The sequence below is a fragment of the Astatotilapia calliptera genome, chromosome 8 (genome assembly GCF_900246225.1).
Source record: "Astatotilapia calliptera chromosome 8, fAstCal1.2, whole genome shotgun sequence".
NCBI classification, from domain to species: Eukaryota; Metazoa; Chordata; class Actinopteri; order Cichliformes; family Cichlidae; genus Astatotilapia; species Astatotilapia calliptera.
Window position 1 is genome coordinate 4,980,813 of NC_039309.1, and position 14,711 is coordinate 4,995,523.

At 40.0% G+C, this 14,711-nt stretch overlaps 1 protein-coding gene across 1 annotated transcript in view; it reads left to right on the top strand.

Annotated features, from left to right (window-relative positions):
- Positions 1–14,711, top strand: part of skap1 (src kinase associated phosphoprotein 1) — a 37,591-nt gene that overhangs the window by 14,817 nt on the left and 8,063 nt on the right. The window contains exons 6-12 of the mRNA XM_026178057.1: positions 4,809–4,889; positions 5,012–5,095; positions 5,190–5,314; positions 6,848–6,911; positions 8,338–8,526; positions 13,469–13,522; positions 13,626–13,735. Of these exons, the coding sequence (XP_026033842.1) occupies positions 4,809–4,889; positions 5,012–5,095; positions 5,190–5,314; positions 6,848–6,911; positions 8,338–8,526; positions 13,469–13,522; positions 13,626–13,735 (707 nt within the window). The remainder of the gene's footprint in view (positions 1–4,808; positions 4,890–5,011; positions 5,096–5,189; positions 5,315–6,847; positions 6,912–8,337; positions 8,527–13,468; positions 13,523–13,625; positions 13,736–14,711) is intronic.

Consider the following 14,711-nt stretch of genomic DNA (forward strand, 5'->3'; position numbering starts at 1 on the left):
TTTAGTATTTTATGACATCATATAGACCAGAAATGAATCGATATTGACAATATTTGTCAGTTTCAGGCAGGACTAACGTTAGGATTAAAGAAATGAACGAGTTGCTTTAAGATTAATAAATAATTGCCATGTTTAAAGTGGAAACACCGCCTGGTTTTATTGCTCATTTAATAAAGCAAAAATTACATCTTTGGACAGCGTAAGAAGCTTTTTTTTATTACCCAAAGTATTAATACAAAATCTACAAATAATCAACAAATTAATCAGTATTGACAATGTTTGTTAGTTGCAGACAGATTGATGTTCAGGATTTAAAACAAACAAGCTAGCGATCAAACAATTATTCATTAATGGCCACATTTAAAGCTAAAACACTACCTGATTTTATTGGTCGTTTTTAATACTGTCTTGTAACGTTATACATCATGGGATTTGATCTACAGTCAAGAAATAATCAACAAGTTGATCAATCAGTCAAGCCAATAATGATAGAATAATTGATGAACTGGTTGTTTATAACAGCAAAGATGCATTTTTCACTATTTCATGATATTGTATTGGCCAGTATTTTGCAATCAGACATAAATGAATAATTAATCATTAATGACAGTTATGAGCTCACACAGTCAAATACAACAGAAATGGAAAGAAAAGAAAATCCCCATTAGAAATGTAACAGCCACAGATGTACAGTAAAACCTCTGCAGCACGAGGGACTACAGTAATAAAGCCCACGCATGACACACACCCTCACTTAAATAAAGACAGAGCAGGCACATAAGGCAGCCATTATTAGACATCACAGGCATGCAGTATTGATGGACAGGGAAAAATATTATCAGTTAATTTTTAATTCCACGTCTTTCCAAACGTTTTTAGATCCCACTCTCAGTTACAACACACTGCTTCCACGTGAAAGTAAGGCATGTTTTTATGTGCAAAAAAACAAGACTGAATAGCATTTTGCCTGATTTAAGGCTTTTCCCCCTCATCTCACTGTGTTTCTCTCCATGTAACCGGCCATTTTATAGTAATGGTTAGAGTGGAGCCTCTGAAGTACACGTCTCCGTGCTGGGACCGAGTCCCGCCGCTGCCGTCGCCGCTCCCTGCCACCCAGCACTCTCAGAGAAGAGGCGCTAAGGGGACCTCTGGCTTTGCTTTCCATCTTCTGGAGCACCATCAACATCTTCAGAGCATTTTTGTGTTTTCATAGAATCTTTGGCGCATTATGACCACCGTTAGATCTAATGTAACGTATTAGTCCTCCCACCCGACCATTTCCCTTCATTTTGATTCACTCTCTATCCAGGCTTTGATTGACTTTCAGCCTAACTAAAGTGGATTTTAATGAGAGAATACATTAACTCCCTCTGGTCATGCTAACATAAATCAGCCTTTTCTTGCGGGATCAACTGCTGAGCTCATAACACCATGCTGGGAGAGTGTGAATAACCAAATGAGAGATTGTGGCTTTGGCAAACCGCTGGCAGCTTGGATGCATTGTTATGTATTCATGTATCCCCTCTGAGTTTTAACACGACTTCAGGAAGGCAGCAGAATGGAGCACTTATCGGCACGCAGGTCGGCTAGCTTATGGAAACGTTCCTTTGTCGGAATCAATTAAACACATATCTCTGGTCAATTTTCCATTGATTATCTCCTTACATTTGGATCTTTTCATACTGATGACCGCTGAGAGCCGTTAGATTCAGTTAGCGCGGCCAGTAGCAACTCCTCACCTTGATTTACGAAACACGGGATGCGACTCTAACGCCACATCTATCTGCTTCTCTTTGTTGGTAATTGCACTCAGCTAAATAGGTTATGCTGAATATCAATAAATTGCCATCAAATTAATGTCAATACCAAAGCTGTGGATGGTGCTAATTAAAACGCAAAAGGGATGAAAATGAAGTCATGGCATTGCCCTGAATAATTGATAACGCAATTTATGATTTTTATGAAAGAGTGCCGTCTGTCTGCGATTTTGATGAGGCCTTAATTAGATGCATTAATGTGTCTCTCTGTGCCTGTACTCAAACTCAAACACCATGATGATTTTGGAGTTTTTTTAACACCCTAAATTACACATTTTCAAATAACATTACCTCAGAATATCCTCTTAAAAAAAACACAAAAGAGGTGTTAGTGTGTAATTCTCATTAAAGGAGGCATTGTTAACTCAGGACCAATCAGAGTCTGCTTATTTTAGGGTGGGATCAAGCGGCATTGGACAGCGAGAGGCTTTTAGGTTGTGCCGCTACCCTGTGGATGAATCTCGAGCTATTGTTTCGCCGCAGTCGATGTTTGCAGCCGTGTTCACGATGCATGCAAGGATAGTCAAGTGGAGGTCAGGTCACCTGGCGTTAAAGTGTTAAGCACGCACGAATGTGTAATGTTTATTGACTCAAGTAGATCAGAGTGATCCTGTGTTGATTTTGCACCTCCTCATCTATTAGCCGGGCCGACTTTGCAGATAAATGAAGAGCGAGGGAAGCAGACGGATGAGGGGATTAGAAGTGGGCCGCAACAGGGAAGCAGGACCAGAAAAAAAAATGGACGGACTGCCGGCGGATAGATGAGGTGGAGGAGCATAATGACCGCTGTTTGTTATGATGTACCGAATCAGGTTCTCTTTGACAAAACAGTCCTTAGCACCTCTGTATTTATAGTGTCACCGGTCAGTCCATCCACAAAGGCAGGCTGATGATATGTGAGCGTGTTAGTGCTGTGAGGTGTCTGGGGCTCAGCTCCGGAATGACCCGCTCATCTGTCAGGACCGCAAACCGAAGCCACGAGGGGTTATCAGATCACACACAGGTTTGTGGTGAACTTAAATCTCAGAGATGTTGGCCTAGCAAAATGAATAAATAAATAAATAAAACAGTAATAGCTCTATTTCGCTCTCTGGAGCTGAGTTGTTTAGATGAAACTCGCTGCGAATAGATGGCAAATAATAAGTTCAGGAGTGGCCATTCAGCTGGGCTAATACCCACTTAGTTTTCTCCTTGTTGGTGATTTTTATGAATGACACAGAGGTTCCTGTTTGTCTAACGTTGGGGGATGCTCTTTGTTTGACCCAGAGGAGCCAGTTGTGGGTTGACATGTTTGGTTTTTCCCAGCAGTTAAACAGGCCCTCTCTGAGGGGGATGGACTCCAGGCATTCCCCCTGTCATCGCTGCTCTGAATGGGGGTGTCACACGGACTCGTGTAAATGGTCTTTGAATTGTTCCTGTGTTTCAGACTAAAAAGGGAGCTCCTTCTCTTCCTCTGCTCCTCCAATCCCCGTTGACTAATGAACTCAGAGGAAGCTGAGCTTTGTTTTTGACATGTAGAAAAGCCAGGTACTCCCACTGAAACACAGGGAGGAGGATGGTCTATGAGGTCGATGTAAGGTCAAGTTCCTCTCTAACAGCTAAAGGCTAGAAAATGGGAAAATACTTTGATTTTCTTCTGACAGGTTCAACAATAACTTCAACATGGAGCAGCTGGTTTAAATTGCATCTCTTCAGGCAACTTGCTGTGGAGTGTTTATCTCATATAACTGCAGCATTATAACAAAGAGAAATGTTAAAGCTACTCTCACTGTTCTGAAAAGGTTACTATTCAGTGTTAGTCATGTTTTTTACCTGCAACAGAAACATTATTTCAGATACTTCAATAGTTGTTTGAGTGGTTTTGATCAGGCTTAAATTACCAGATAACATTTTATATATAAAATTTCTCTATACTATTTATATATCTACAGATAAACTGTTTCTAATGGGTATCTCATTGTGTGGTGCATGTCTCAATGGAAACATGTTTCCTACATGCTGACACTTTTTACCCACATTTAGATATAAAGTCTTTTCAACAATCTGAGAAAACAGCCTTTCACTTTTCACTCTCCAGTCAAATCTCAACGTTGTTTAACCCTCCGGAGTGAATGTCCAAATCACATGACTGATTTAAAATGACCCTGAGCAAGACACAGCCGGGCCGAGTCTTCATTTCAGCTTGTGTTGAAAGTGCCGACTTCAAACTATATACCAGTTTTTACTCCTAACGGTGCGGAGATCTGGATTTTATTGACAGACTGATCCTTATAAGTCCTACAACAACAGAAATGGACGCTAACAAAATAACTATGCTTACAATATCTATGTTTTAAATGTAAATAACAGAAGCTTTCTAGATATTTTATGATTTGATAATGATGCGTTAAACTATGTAAAATAATGCATACATAATTAAACGTGTTCTGAAGCACGTTTAGTGTTATATTTCAGATCATCTCAGTAGATATTTGGGGTTCAAGTATTTATTTTAGTTTGATATTGCAAAGGTAATTGATCATAACCTAACTATCATCCTGTCATGTTTAAATTTTGACTCGGCACTCTGACGAGAGGTTTTTAATCCCCACAGGAAGTTTCCTCTCATTAAAATGCAATGTGAGCAGATGAATGGAGTGCAGTGCTCAGCAGCACTGTAGAAGTATTGATCCCAGTTTCCTAAAGACTAGCAGGGATGTATTTGATCCACGGGGATAGAGACTTTATATTCTGATGTGTGTGAAGTGCCTTGAGGGAAAAAGGGAAGTGTATGTGTAGCTTATAAGGAGTTAGTGAGGAAACAATTAGTTGTTTTGTCAATTAGCTGATTCACTGGAAAAAAATGTTAACAAAGCTTGAAGTCGTTTTTCAAGAAGGAAATTCTCAGATTTCAGCTTCTCTCATGTGAGGAACTGTTTCTTTTTCATTTGTGATTATAAATTGATTTTAGACAGACATAACAAGATGTTTCACGTCTGGTTGCTCTCACAGACGATGAGGATATCCTTCCAGTGGCAGCCTATGAGCTCACCAACATCCTGAAGCAAGGTTACTTGGAAAAGAAACGAAAAGGTACGACAACAGATAGACTATTAACAGTCTCTCTTTCATTTGTCCCGCTTTTTGATCTGTTTACACACAGAGAATTGGTTTCCTGTGAATAATTTCCTTTTTTTGCTTTGTTTTTTCGTTAGACCACAGCTTCTTTGGACCAGAGTGGCAGAAGAGATGGTGCATCCTGAACAATTCGATATTCTACTACTTTGGGAGTGAAAAAGGTTTGTTTTCAAATGCCACCATGTGGAAACATCGCAGCTGCATAATTTTAAATTGGATTTCATCCCACTGCGTGTTCTCCTCTCCCCCCTACAGATAAACAGCAGAAGGGTTCATTTTATATCAATGACTACACTGTACAGATGGTGACCAACCTGAGAAAAGACTCCAAAAGAAAAGCCTGTTTTGAGCTCAGTGCTCCCGGAAAACGGCCCTTCCAGGTCTGTATTATCTCTGTATTATTATTATTATTAAAGAAATAAACTCCAGTAAAATCATGTCTTATTAAGAGCTGACATGATTTCTTCTGGCAGTTCTTCACTCGTCTTCTAGGGCTCAGAAAAAAAAAAAATTATATATACTATAGTTTGATGGAGTCCTGCAACGATTTTGCAAAGGTTTTTGTAGGCCAATCCAAAAATTAGCATTGCCCTGGTTCCTTAGACAATAGGCTGGTTGGATTTTAACATTAGTTTTTTGGATTATTTCAGAATTTCAGTGGGAAAGAAAAAGCTTATATAAATAAGCTTAAATAAAGCTTTATGTCACCACCATCCTTTGTCCAGGATATCCACTCCTCCTCTGCACATGGCCAAACCAGCTGGTTTTAACCATCTAACCATCAACCATCATGTAACCTGTTTAAAAGACCCCATTGACTTTTGAGTTCAGGAAACTTGAAGAGCAAAATGTTAATGTAATTTCTGGGTCTTAGGATTCATTCTTTTGGCACTTTATCGAGACTTTTGGGGATTGTAAAAGGGTGCTTAAACATATTTGGTCTCTGAATTAAAACTAAACTGCAGTAAAAATACATTTTACTGAAATGATATCGTCAGAGCATACTTAGTCCCCCACAAACTTCTGAAAAGTTTATTTTTCTCCTGTAAAATGTCACTGTGCGTCACATTGTCTGTGCCTATAAAAGGTTGACATTCATCCTCTCACGCACACTAAGACCACTAAAACAATCGGTGAGACCCATGAGGGCAGGTATCGAGCTGCTGACCCTGTAATTATTGGGCATCCCACTCCACCATCAAAGTCACAGCTGCCTCAAACATTATCAGATTATCTAGACTAATACAATTTTGCCTTTTTTGCTTTTTTATTGTTGTATCCCTGGTACTGTTTATTAGGTTTTTATTGTAATCCTCAGGTCTTGATTTTCCTTCTTCATCTCTACATCTCTTTCAGTTTATTTCCTGTTTTATTTTGAAGGTTAGATATTCAGGTGATTTTCTGTAGTTTTACTTCCTTCCTTTGTTCTTTTTCCTGCTCTCGTTAGTGTCTGATTACCTGTTTCTTATTACCCTTCTCTCCTTGTGTCTAGTCTGTCTTTAAAGTCTTACGTTTTCTTATTTGAAGATTTAAACTATTTAGTTTTTTTAACCTCTTATTATCGTACAGACCTCTAAGTTTCTAAGTTTGAATTGAAGAATGTCGCCCCAGCTTCAGCCTGGTTTTCAGTCTGTGTTTGGGTTGAATGTGTTTTTTGTGACATTTATAAACTAAAGATGTAGTTTGATAAATGTACACGTGGAATGCGTTTTTGTTTTCCAAGTCATTTAATTTTTAGTTAGATTCAGATATTTTTTTTTAACATTTCACAGCTATTTTAAAAAGAGCAATATCTGTTCTTTCTTTTTCTCTCCTCTTATATGGCTAGAAATAAAAATGAATAAAAATCCAGGCACATAAATGCACGTTTAAATTATAATCACAGTATTATTATTGCCGCTCTCTCCTTCCAGTTCACTGCCAGCAGCCCTCAAGAGGCCAGAGAATGGGTGGACCAAATCAATTTTGTACTTAGAGGTAAGCCAGCTTCTCTCTCTCTTTTTCTTTTTTCTTTATTTTACTTTTTCTGACTTATTGCATATGACTCATTATGGAAAACCACTCCCTGCCTTGTTTTCCTCCTTTCTCTCTGCACTGTTCAATGATAGCCCATTCTTAAGACAAATATATATTGTTATATATAAATAAAATTGACTTGGCTTTTTAAAAGTCACATAGGTTAAGTGGAAAATACAGTTAAAGCAGTATAAATGTTCTAAAAAATGTTCTTTTGTACTAAAGTTTTCTTGTGTTTTCGAGGGGCAGAAAGGTCAGAAGTGCAAGGGAGTTCTTTGTCATCTCTGACTCATACGAAAACCGCCCCATCCATCACTAACTACACAGCTGAACACAAGAGTCCTGAATCACCTCATTCGACATGTCACCCACCATGTCATGTGCACCATCGTGTAGCTCTGGTTCTCCTCCACTCCTCCCCTAACCCTCCTACCGAATTCCAACTTACAGGAAATTGATTGGTAGATGTTCTGGTTATCCTCCAGTGACATTGATTTCTGCTTGGCTGCTGGTGTACGGCAGAGGACCTGATACCCTGTGTTGCAATGGCCAGTCGCCTGCAATGAGACAGCTCCTCCATCTGAGCGAGCAGTCGTGCCTCGTCTACGCTAAAATGGGCTCGGGCCGGGCCACTGATTTGCGGGAAGTAACGGACACTCGGCAGTTTGTCTTACTTCCTCCCACCCCCCACGCCTTTTTTTTTTTTTACTACAAAAAAAACAGAGCATGCAAATGATTATTTATCCTCTTCACCTTCAAATTCATCTGAGTGCATCGGCACGCTTTCCAGAACGTTTTGCCTTAAATGCAAGGACAGAGAAAGAGAGAGAGAGGGGGCGTATGAGATGCAACAAAAGATGCAGTTAGATGGGATGCGTCTTCATCTGTAGGACGACCCAGAATGAATATGATAAACAGATGGTAAGCAGGAACCACAGGGATGATGTGAGAGGGAGAGGCTTCTTATTGGATTGTGGAAAATTATAAAGTGAAAATCAACAACAACCGATAACTTATTAACATCTGCTAGATCTGACCTTTCAAATGTGCTTTCCCCTTTGTGTTTTATCCTTTTCCTCTAGGTCTGAGCTGTCAGACAAAATGGAAATTATAACCGCTTTTTTTCTCTGGCGTTTTAACAATAATTTATTGCTTAGTTGAAAACAATATAAAGGCTAACAGCTAATGAGCATGATAACGGTTTGCAGCATGTTTCGGGGGCACCAGTGTTTGTCACCGCTGCTGTTTGGCACGTGTCTCGGCCCCGTTGTGCAGCGAGGACGTGGCGGACATTTCTCTTACTTTAGCCCTTAATGCATGTCTCTGTCTTTTGTGCCACGCTGTGACGCTAACACTTTCTATCACATTGTTTCCCCTTCCCTCGTAGATCTCAGCTCCAACTTCATCCCCGTCGATGACGAGGAGGAGGACGAGGATACCTACGATGACATCGAGGGGGTGGCCAACGAAACCCCAACTCGGCCGACCCTGGCCTCCCGGGGAGGAGGAGTAGGCAGAGGACAGGAGATAGAGGAGGAGGATGACGAGGAAGAAGATATCTACGAGGAGCTGCCAGGTATGAGGATGTGGTTGGACACACACTTGCGCAGATAAATAAACAGAGAAGTGACGCACACACAAAACCCCTCATGATACTCAGTCAGACAGACGCTCAAACCCTGGGGGATTTTTGCAACATGAAATATCTGCCATCTTTCCCTGCTGCGAAATTTGTGTTGCCAGGTTCCTCCAGACTGATCGCTCATTTTAAATCAAGCAACACTAATAAGCTTGTCAGCACCGGGGTGGCTGCTGCAGGACAGGAAGAGGAAGATTCACTTACACCTACTCCAAATCTGCTCCCTCCTTATCTCTCTGAACAAGTTATGTTGTTGAAATCAGCGAGAGCTGGCTAGTTTCGCTCCGTCATAGACCGTCCAATTAGCTAATGTTGCCAGGCAACAAATGGCCCACAGTTCAATCCACTAAGCAAGAGTTTTGGCTAAAATTGCCTGGCAACAGCAATTTAGATGAAAGGAAGTAAAAACTGCATCTCGCAGAGCTTAAAATAGATCTGAAGCTCTTAATGTCACATCTTTAATAGAAATTAGAGTTTGACCGACGAGACCCCATGACTGTGTGTGTGTGTGTGAGTGTGTGTGTGAGAGACAGTCCCATGGCTACAAGATCCCAAGAAGGACAAAAGGGGGTGATCCGATCTTCTCAGGGCCGTCGTCCATCACTCGTTCTATTAGATAAGATACATCAAGATTCAGTTTCACTCAGTGAGTACATTACCTTTGCCAAAATCACTGGTGAGAGGGGAATCAGTCTTCAAACTGTCACGCCGGCGTTCAGAGCCATCTGGGAAGAGGTACCGACCCTGACCACAGATGGCATATCGAATGACGGGCTCTTTCGTTCACTTTCTCACCCCTTCGCTTATCAGTCATGCTGCACCTCCCTCTGCTCGGCTTTTACACAGTGATTACAGACTGTTCAATAATTCAATTTGGGAGTAATTTTCACTGATCAGCTGCCATGTTTGCATTTAGGAACATTTCTATCTCTGCAAATAGAAGCATTTATTCCATTTGTAATTAGTAAAAAATGTCTTCATATAACACACGTTTACTTTTAGGTTTTTTTCCCCCTGACCTTAAAATAAACAAATTATTGTGACACTTGTGAAAGCTGTGTATGATTTAAAAATAGTGCTGTTTAATAGTAAATTAAAGCAACTATCTAAAACAGAACAACAAAACATTACAGCTTAGAAATAACATGATAGAGGGTTAAGAGTGATAAAAATTACGGTAAAACCACAGTAATAACCTAGCTTGGTATCATCAACAGATAATATGAAACTGAAATCTATATTTCGGGATAAAAGCAGGCAAAAACAAAAGGAGGGTGAAAACTGCCTCTGCATAATGGCATGAATTAAGTCCCTGCATCCAGAAAGATCTGGATTAGTTTCTGACGTTGGATGCATTTGTGAGGGCATGGCCCCAAATTTCCATTTTCTTTACAACCACATCCAAATCTGGATTCCCACTGACTCTAGAAGTTAATCATTAACTTCATAATTTCTCAGTTGAGCAAAGACCCACCTCAAATCCTCTCCAAGTAGTCCTACTAAAAACAAACAAACAGAACAAACAGAAACAATCTCACAACCTCCTTCCTGAATGTAATAATAAGGAAACACATTTAAGGATGGCTTAATAATAATTTAATGATCCAGTTTTGTTACCAGTCTTGTATATTAAATGTAATATTTGATTAATCCATGCTTTACCCTTTGTTACATACAGACTAATACAGCTAGATGTAGCTTTTGTTAATATGATGCTATTACCTGATTATTACTGATATTACTATGATATGGAAACACTTGTGGGTTGTACTGATTATTCATGGGTCACTTGCTTTAGTATTATTGTAGGCTCTTTACCTTACAAGATAAAGCACCTTGAGGCAGCTACATAAATAAAACTGAATCCAACTGAATTAATCTTGGTGGCATGCATTCCTCGTGCGCCATACTCATCGATGCGCTCGGGTTCGATACTGTCTGCCCACCTTCCTGTCATCTCTTACTGCCTAATAAAAGCAAAAAAGCCAGAGATGATTCTAAAAAATATACAATTTTATTCATTTCTAGTCACGTTATTTGTTCTAATATGGCCGGGGCTGCAGCTCCAGCAGATGGAGGCATGGTTCTCCTTTTGTGTGATGAAAGTTATTAAACGACATAAAACCAGCGCTGTTCTGCTGCACTTTGGTTTAGAAAATGCCGTCTGCGACCGAATAAACTGATGTATAACCACTCAACCTGAGCAACATGTAACCACCAGCCGGTTTTCGTGGTGCTAATGTTAGCAGCAGGAAAGAAAGGAAAGAGGTCTGAACACGTTTCAGCTCCAGTTTTGTAATCTAATTCTTAAAATGTTTATTCAGAGGCAGCTTTTGGATCTGTAGGCTCTTCAGACTTGTCTGTGCAGACCTGACAAGAGACTTGACAAGTTTTGCCTAGATATACTCGCATGCTTGCTGTAGTAGTAACCTCAGTTTTTTTAATGTTTTATGATTGCTATGCTAGCTGATTATTTTAATTCTATTCTATTCTATTTATATAGCGCCAAATCACCACAACAGTTGCCTCGAGGTGGTTCACATTGCAAGGTAAAGACCCTAAAATAGTTACAATAGATTAGTAACCTTTTAGTGACTTTAACCAGGAAGAGAGAGGAAGAACGTCCTGTGAGAGTGTCCTGGGTGGAGAGGATAAACTGTCTCCTGTAGGGCAGGAGAGAAAAGGCGCTCCTGGAGAAAGCCCTGTTAGTGCTAACCGCTGAGCCACCAGGCTCCCAGCTGTCACCGGTGTCGTAACATGGTACTACCGATGAAGTTTTAAAAGGGACCTCCACTCGTGTTCTTAAATTGGAATGCAAAGGAAGTCTCACAATGTCTTATTTGATAGTTTCCTTCTGATGTGTTTCGAGTGCTGACGGCAGTGAAGTTTGCAAACTTGCAAAATGACATCCGTGACTGCAGCATCCATTTTTAGGCGATGTCAGTTTTGTCGCAGCAAAACTCAGTTGCAGGCAGAATGCAGAGCAGCGGCTGGTATTGGCTCTGATGCTGATGACTGATTTTATTGACTGGAAAATTAAATCACTTTGATATAGAAACCGTTGGCCCATAGCGGTGGCCTCTCGATGGAACGATGCTCGCAGTCGAAGAGCACCAAACAAATGTTTGGACCCGCTGCGAGCACATTTAAAATCTCATTTTTTTATCTTTTGGATCATTTGGTGTAGGAACAAAGTGCCGCAGTTTGTACTTTTTTAAATTTATTATTATTATTTTTTTTAAGAAAGCTGTGATTATCTGTTTGAAGAAAGAAAGCAACGGGGAAAGACAAAGGCATCCCTCATGTATACATAAACTAAACTTTTTACATTCAAGCTGGACACATGGTATGTGTCTGTTTGTGTATGTGTGTGCATGTGTGTGTGTGGTTCGTGTTTCCTGCTCTTCCTGGAAGCAGAGGTGCAGCCTGTGCTGGAAGGTGGATAGTGTTGCTGGGTTGTGGCGTTGCTGTCAGCTGGTTTGTGTGGAGGATGGATGTGGGAGACAGAGGGCAGGCATATCACCGTGTCACCTCTCAGACCACCGGGTGCCACGCCCCGCAGTCAATGACATGTCCGCCTCCGCGTGGCTTAAAAAAAACTCTTCTTCTTTAACATTTCCCGCCTGCGGTTTAATAGGCTGATCCTCACGCCAGAGTTCATCCTAGTTAAAGAAGAATTAACAGCTTGTGTCATGCTGAGATTCATCAGGGATTTGCAAATGATCCAGTTTATTAATTTTTCTGTTTGTCTGGATCTATCATAATTTCTTTGCTGTTCATTTCTCGTTAACACGTGGGACAAATATAAATTATTTATAAACTATAGTTGTTAAAGTCAGGCCACCAGCAGGTAATGCCTTTTATTATTATTAAAAATTAAATGTATTTCTTTTAGACACTGATATTAAAATATTTAGGTTCTGGATAGGGCTGCACACTTTGTCGAATTTTTAATTTAAATATCAATTTTGGCTTCAAGCAATTAATAAAACAAGATGAGCAATATAAAATGTTTAACACGGATTCTTTGGTTTTGCCTTTCAGCACATCTGCCTCTGCAAAGACTTGGTTCAGTTTTGCATTAATTTATTTAGTTTTTGGTTGAAGTTAAAATTCAAGTGGCTGAGTGGGGTCAGTCATGTATTTTAATGCACTGTTGTGATGTTTTATTCATTTAAAATGTTTGCTACTGTAATTCTGTTAATCTACCTCTCCTGCTATTAATTATTTACAGTAATTTTTTAATGGAAGTTTCTGTTCTGGTGATTTTTAATATTATAAGCTTTGATTTTAGTGTAACTTTCCCCTGCACTGTCATGTTTTCCACGGCTAATGGCCTAGAACAAGATTCAGAGATAACCTGGAGTACTTGGGGTTTGACCAGCCAGTGCAGACATGCATGTGGACAGCCTTTCAGGGATATTAGGACAGTGTGTGTTTCAGCTAATAGATCCCATCCAAACCAGACAAATGTCACATACATACTTTGTTACATACAGACTAATACAGCCACATATAGCTTTTGTTAATATGACACTATTACCTGATTATTACTGATAATTAGATCCCATCTAAACGTGACATGAAGAGTAGGTGGAACTGCAATCTCTGAACTTCTTTCAGCAAAATAAAATCTTATAAAACACAATTAATTACATTCACTTTGTAAAATGTCTTTCATAGGTAAAGGAAGCCATACAGGTATAATATACACTAAAAAATAATGTCATATTTTTGTTACGTGAGGGTTAAAAAGACAAGTTTCTTCTTTGATGATTAAATCATGATTTGAGCATTGACCAAAGTAATTGTGATTATGAGTAATCCTACTTCTACACCTGTGATAAATACTCTTGTTCTTCCTTTTTTGTTTGTTTAGACGAAGAACTTGGAAATCCAGGTGATGAGAGCGACGAGAAGAGCAGCAAACAAGGTTTCCGCCTCCGTCTAGTAACTTATTTATTCCAGCCTAAAGTTTCCCTGCATCTACGTCCTGCTTTCTTCTATTTAAATGTGTTCCCTGTTCTTCCTTTCAGTTTGGTCCTCAGATTATTCCAACTACTACCAGGGTTTGTGGGATTGCCAGGGCGACGAGTCAGACGAACTGACCTTCGAGAGAGGAGATCTCATCTACATCATCAGCAAGGTCAGCATCGCCATCAGCACAAAATAACCCGAGGGCTTATTTAGGCTTTTTTCACAACTCTTTGTTTTTCCCCTCGATCGTCCCTAATGGAAATCCGTCCCCGATTGCACGCTTGACTCGTAGATATAATTACTGGACCAATTACAGTAGTTTAGGATAGGATGCAGTTGTGTAAAACGTGCAATTATTTAAGGGTTAAACAACATCAACTCCAGTAATCACCTCGTCCTCATTTACTTTCTGAACATGCTGATATCTCCAGCATCTAGATTTGTCCGTTAGCATCTTGGTGCAGCACCAACAGCGGTGCTGTCTGTTCGTGGGCCACTAGGGTGAAGTGCCATTCGGGTGCTGCGTAATGGTGCTGTTGTTCATTACGGCGCCTCTATCACAGGGGTTAATTGAGTAGGCAGCCATGCGAGGCTCTTCCTTTTCTGTCTGACGTGAAACTGCAGGTGAAGCCATCCTGCATCTCAGCTCTTTTCCTTCAATCTATTTCCTTGTGTTTTATGGCCATCGTGTAGTTACATGCGGAGTATCTACCAGGAAAAAGACATCCTACTGGAAATCGATGGCTTGTAATTTGGGTACTTTTACTCTGCTGCGTGCAGGGACTTGTCTCCACACTGTTGCTATTGGTTGGTTTCAAATTGAATCATCATGTTGTGTGTTTAGACTAAATTATCTGAAGAGGAGAGGCAGGAAGAAGGAACTCTTTTTTTTTTTCTTTTGTAAGTAATTATGAGCTTAGAGATGAGGAAATTATGTATTTAGTGTCATGATTTCTTGCATCTTTAATCACCAGTAGATTGTGGTGAATTTTGAGTATTTGTCCTTTTTTGGTTAACAACAGTTTCAGTGCAACAATCCTTTCAAAGAGGTCAGGGTTTTGGATTTTGATGTATGAATTGTGTCAGCTTGTGTTGAAGGAATGTGAGCCTCCTCTTTATAACAACAGATAAAGCACAGGTGAAAA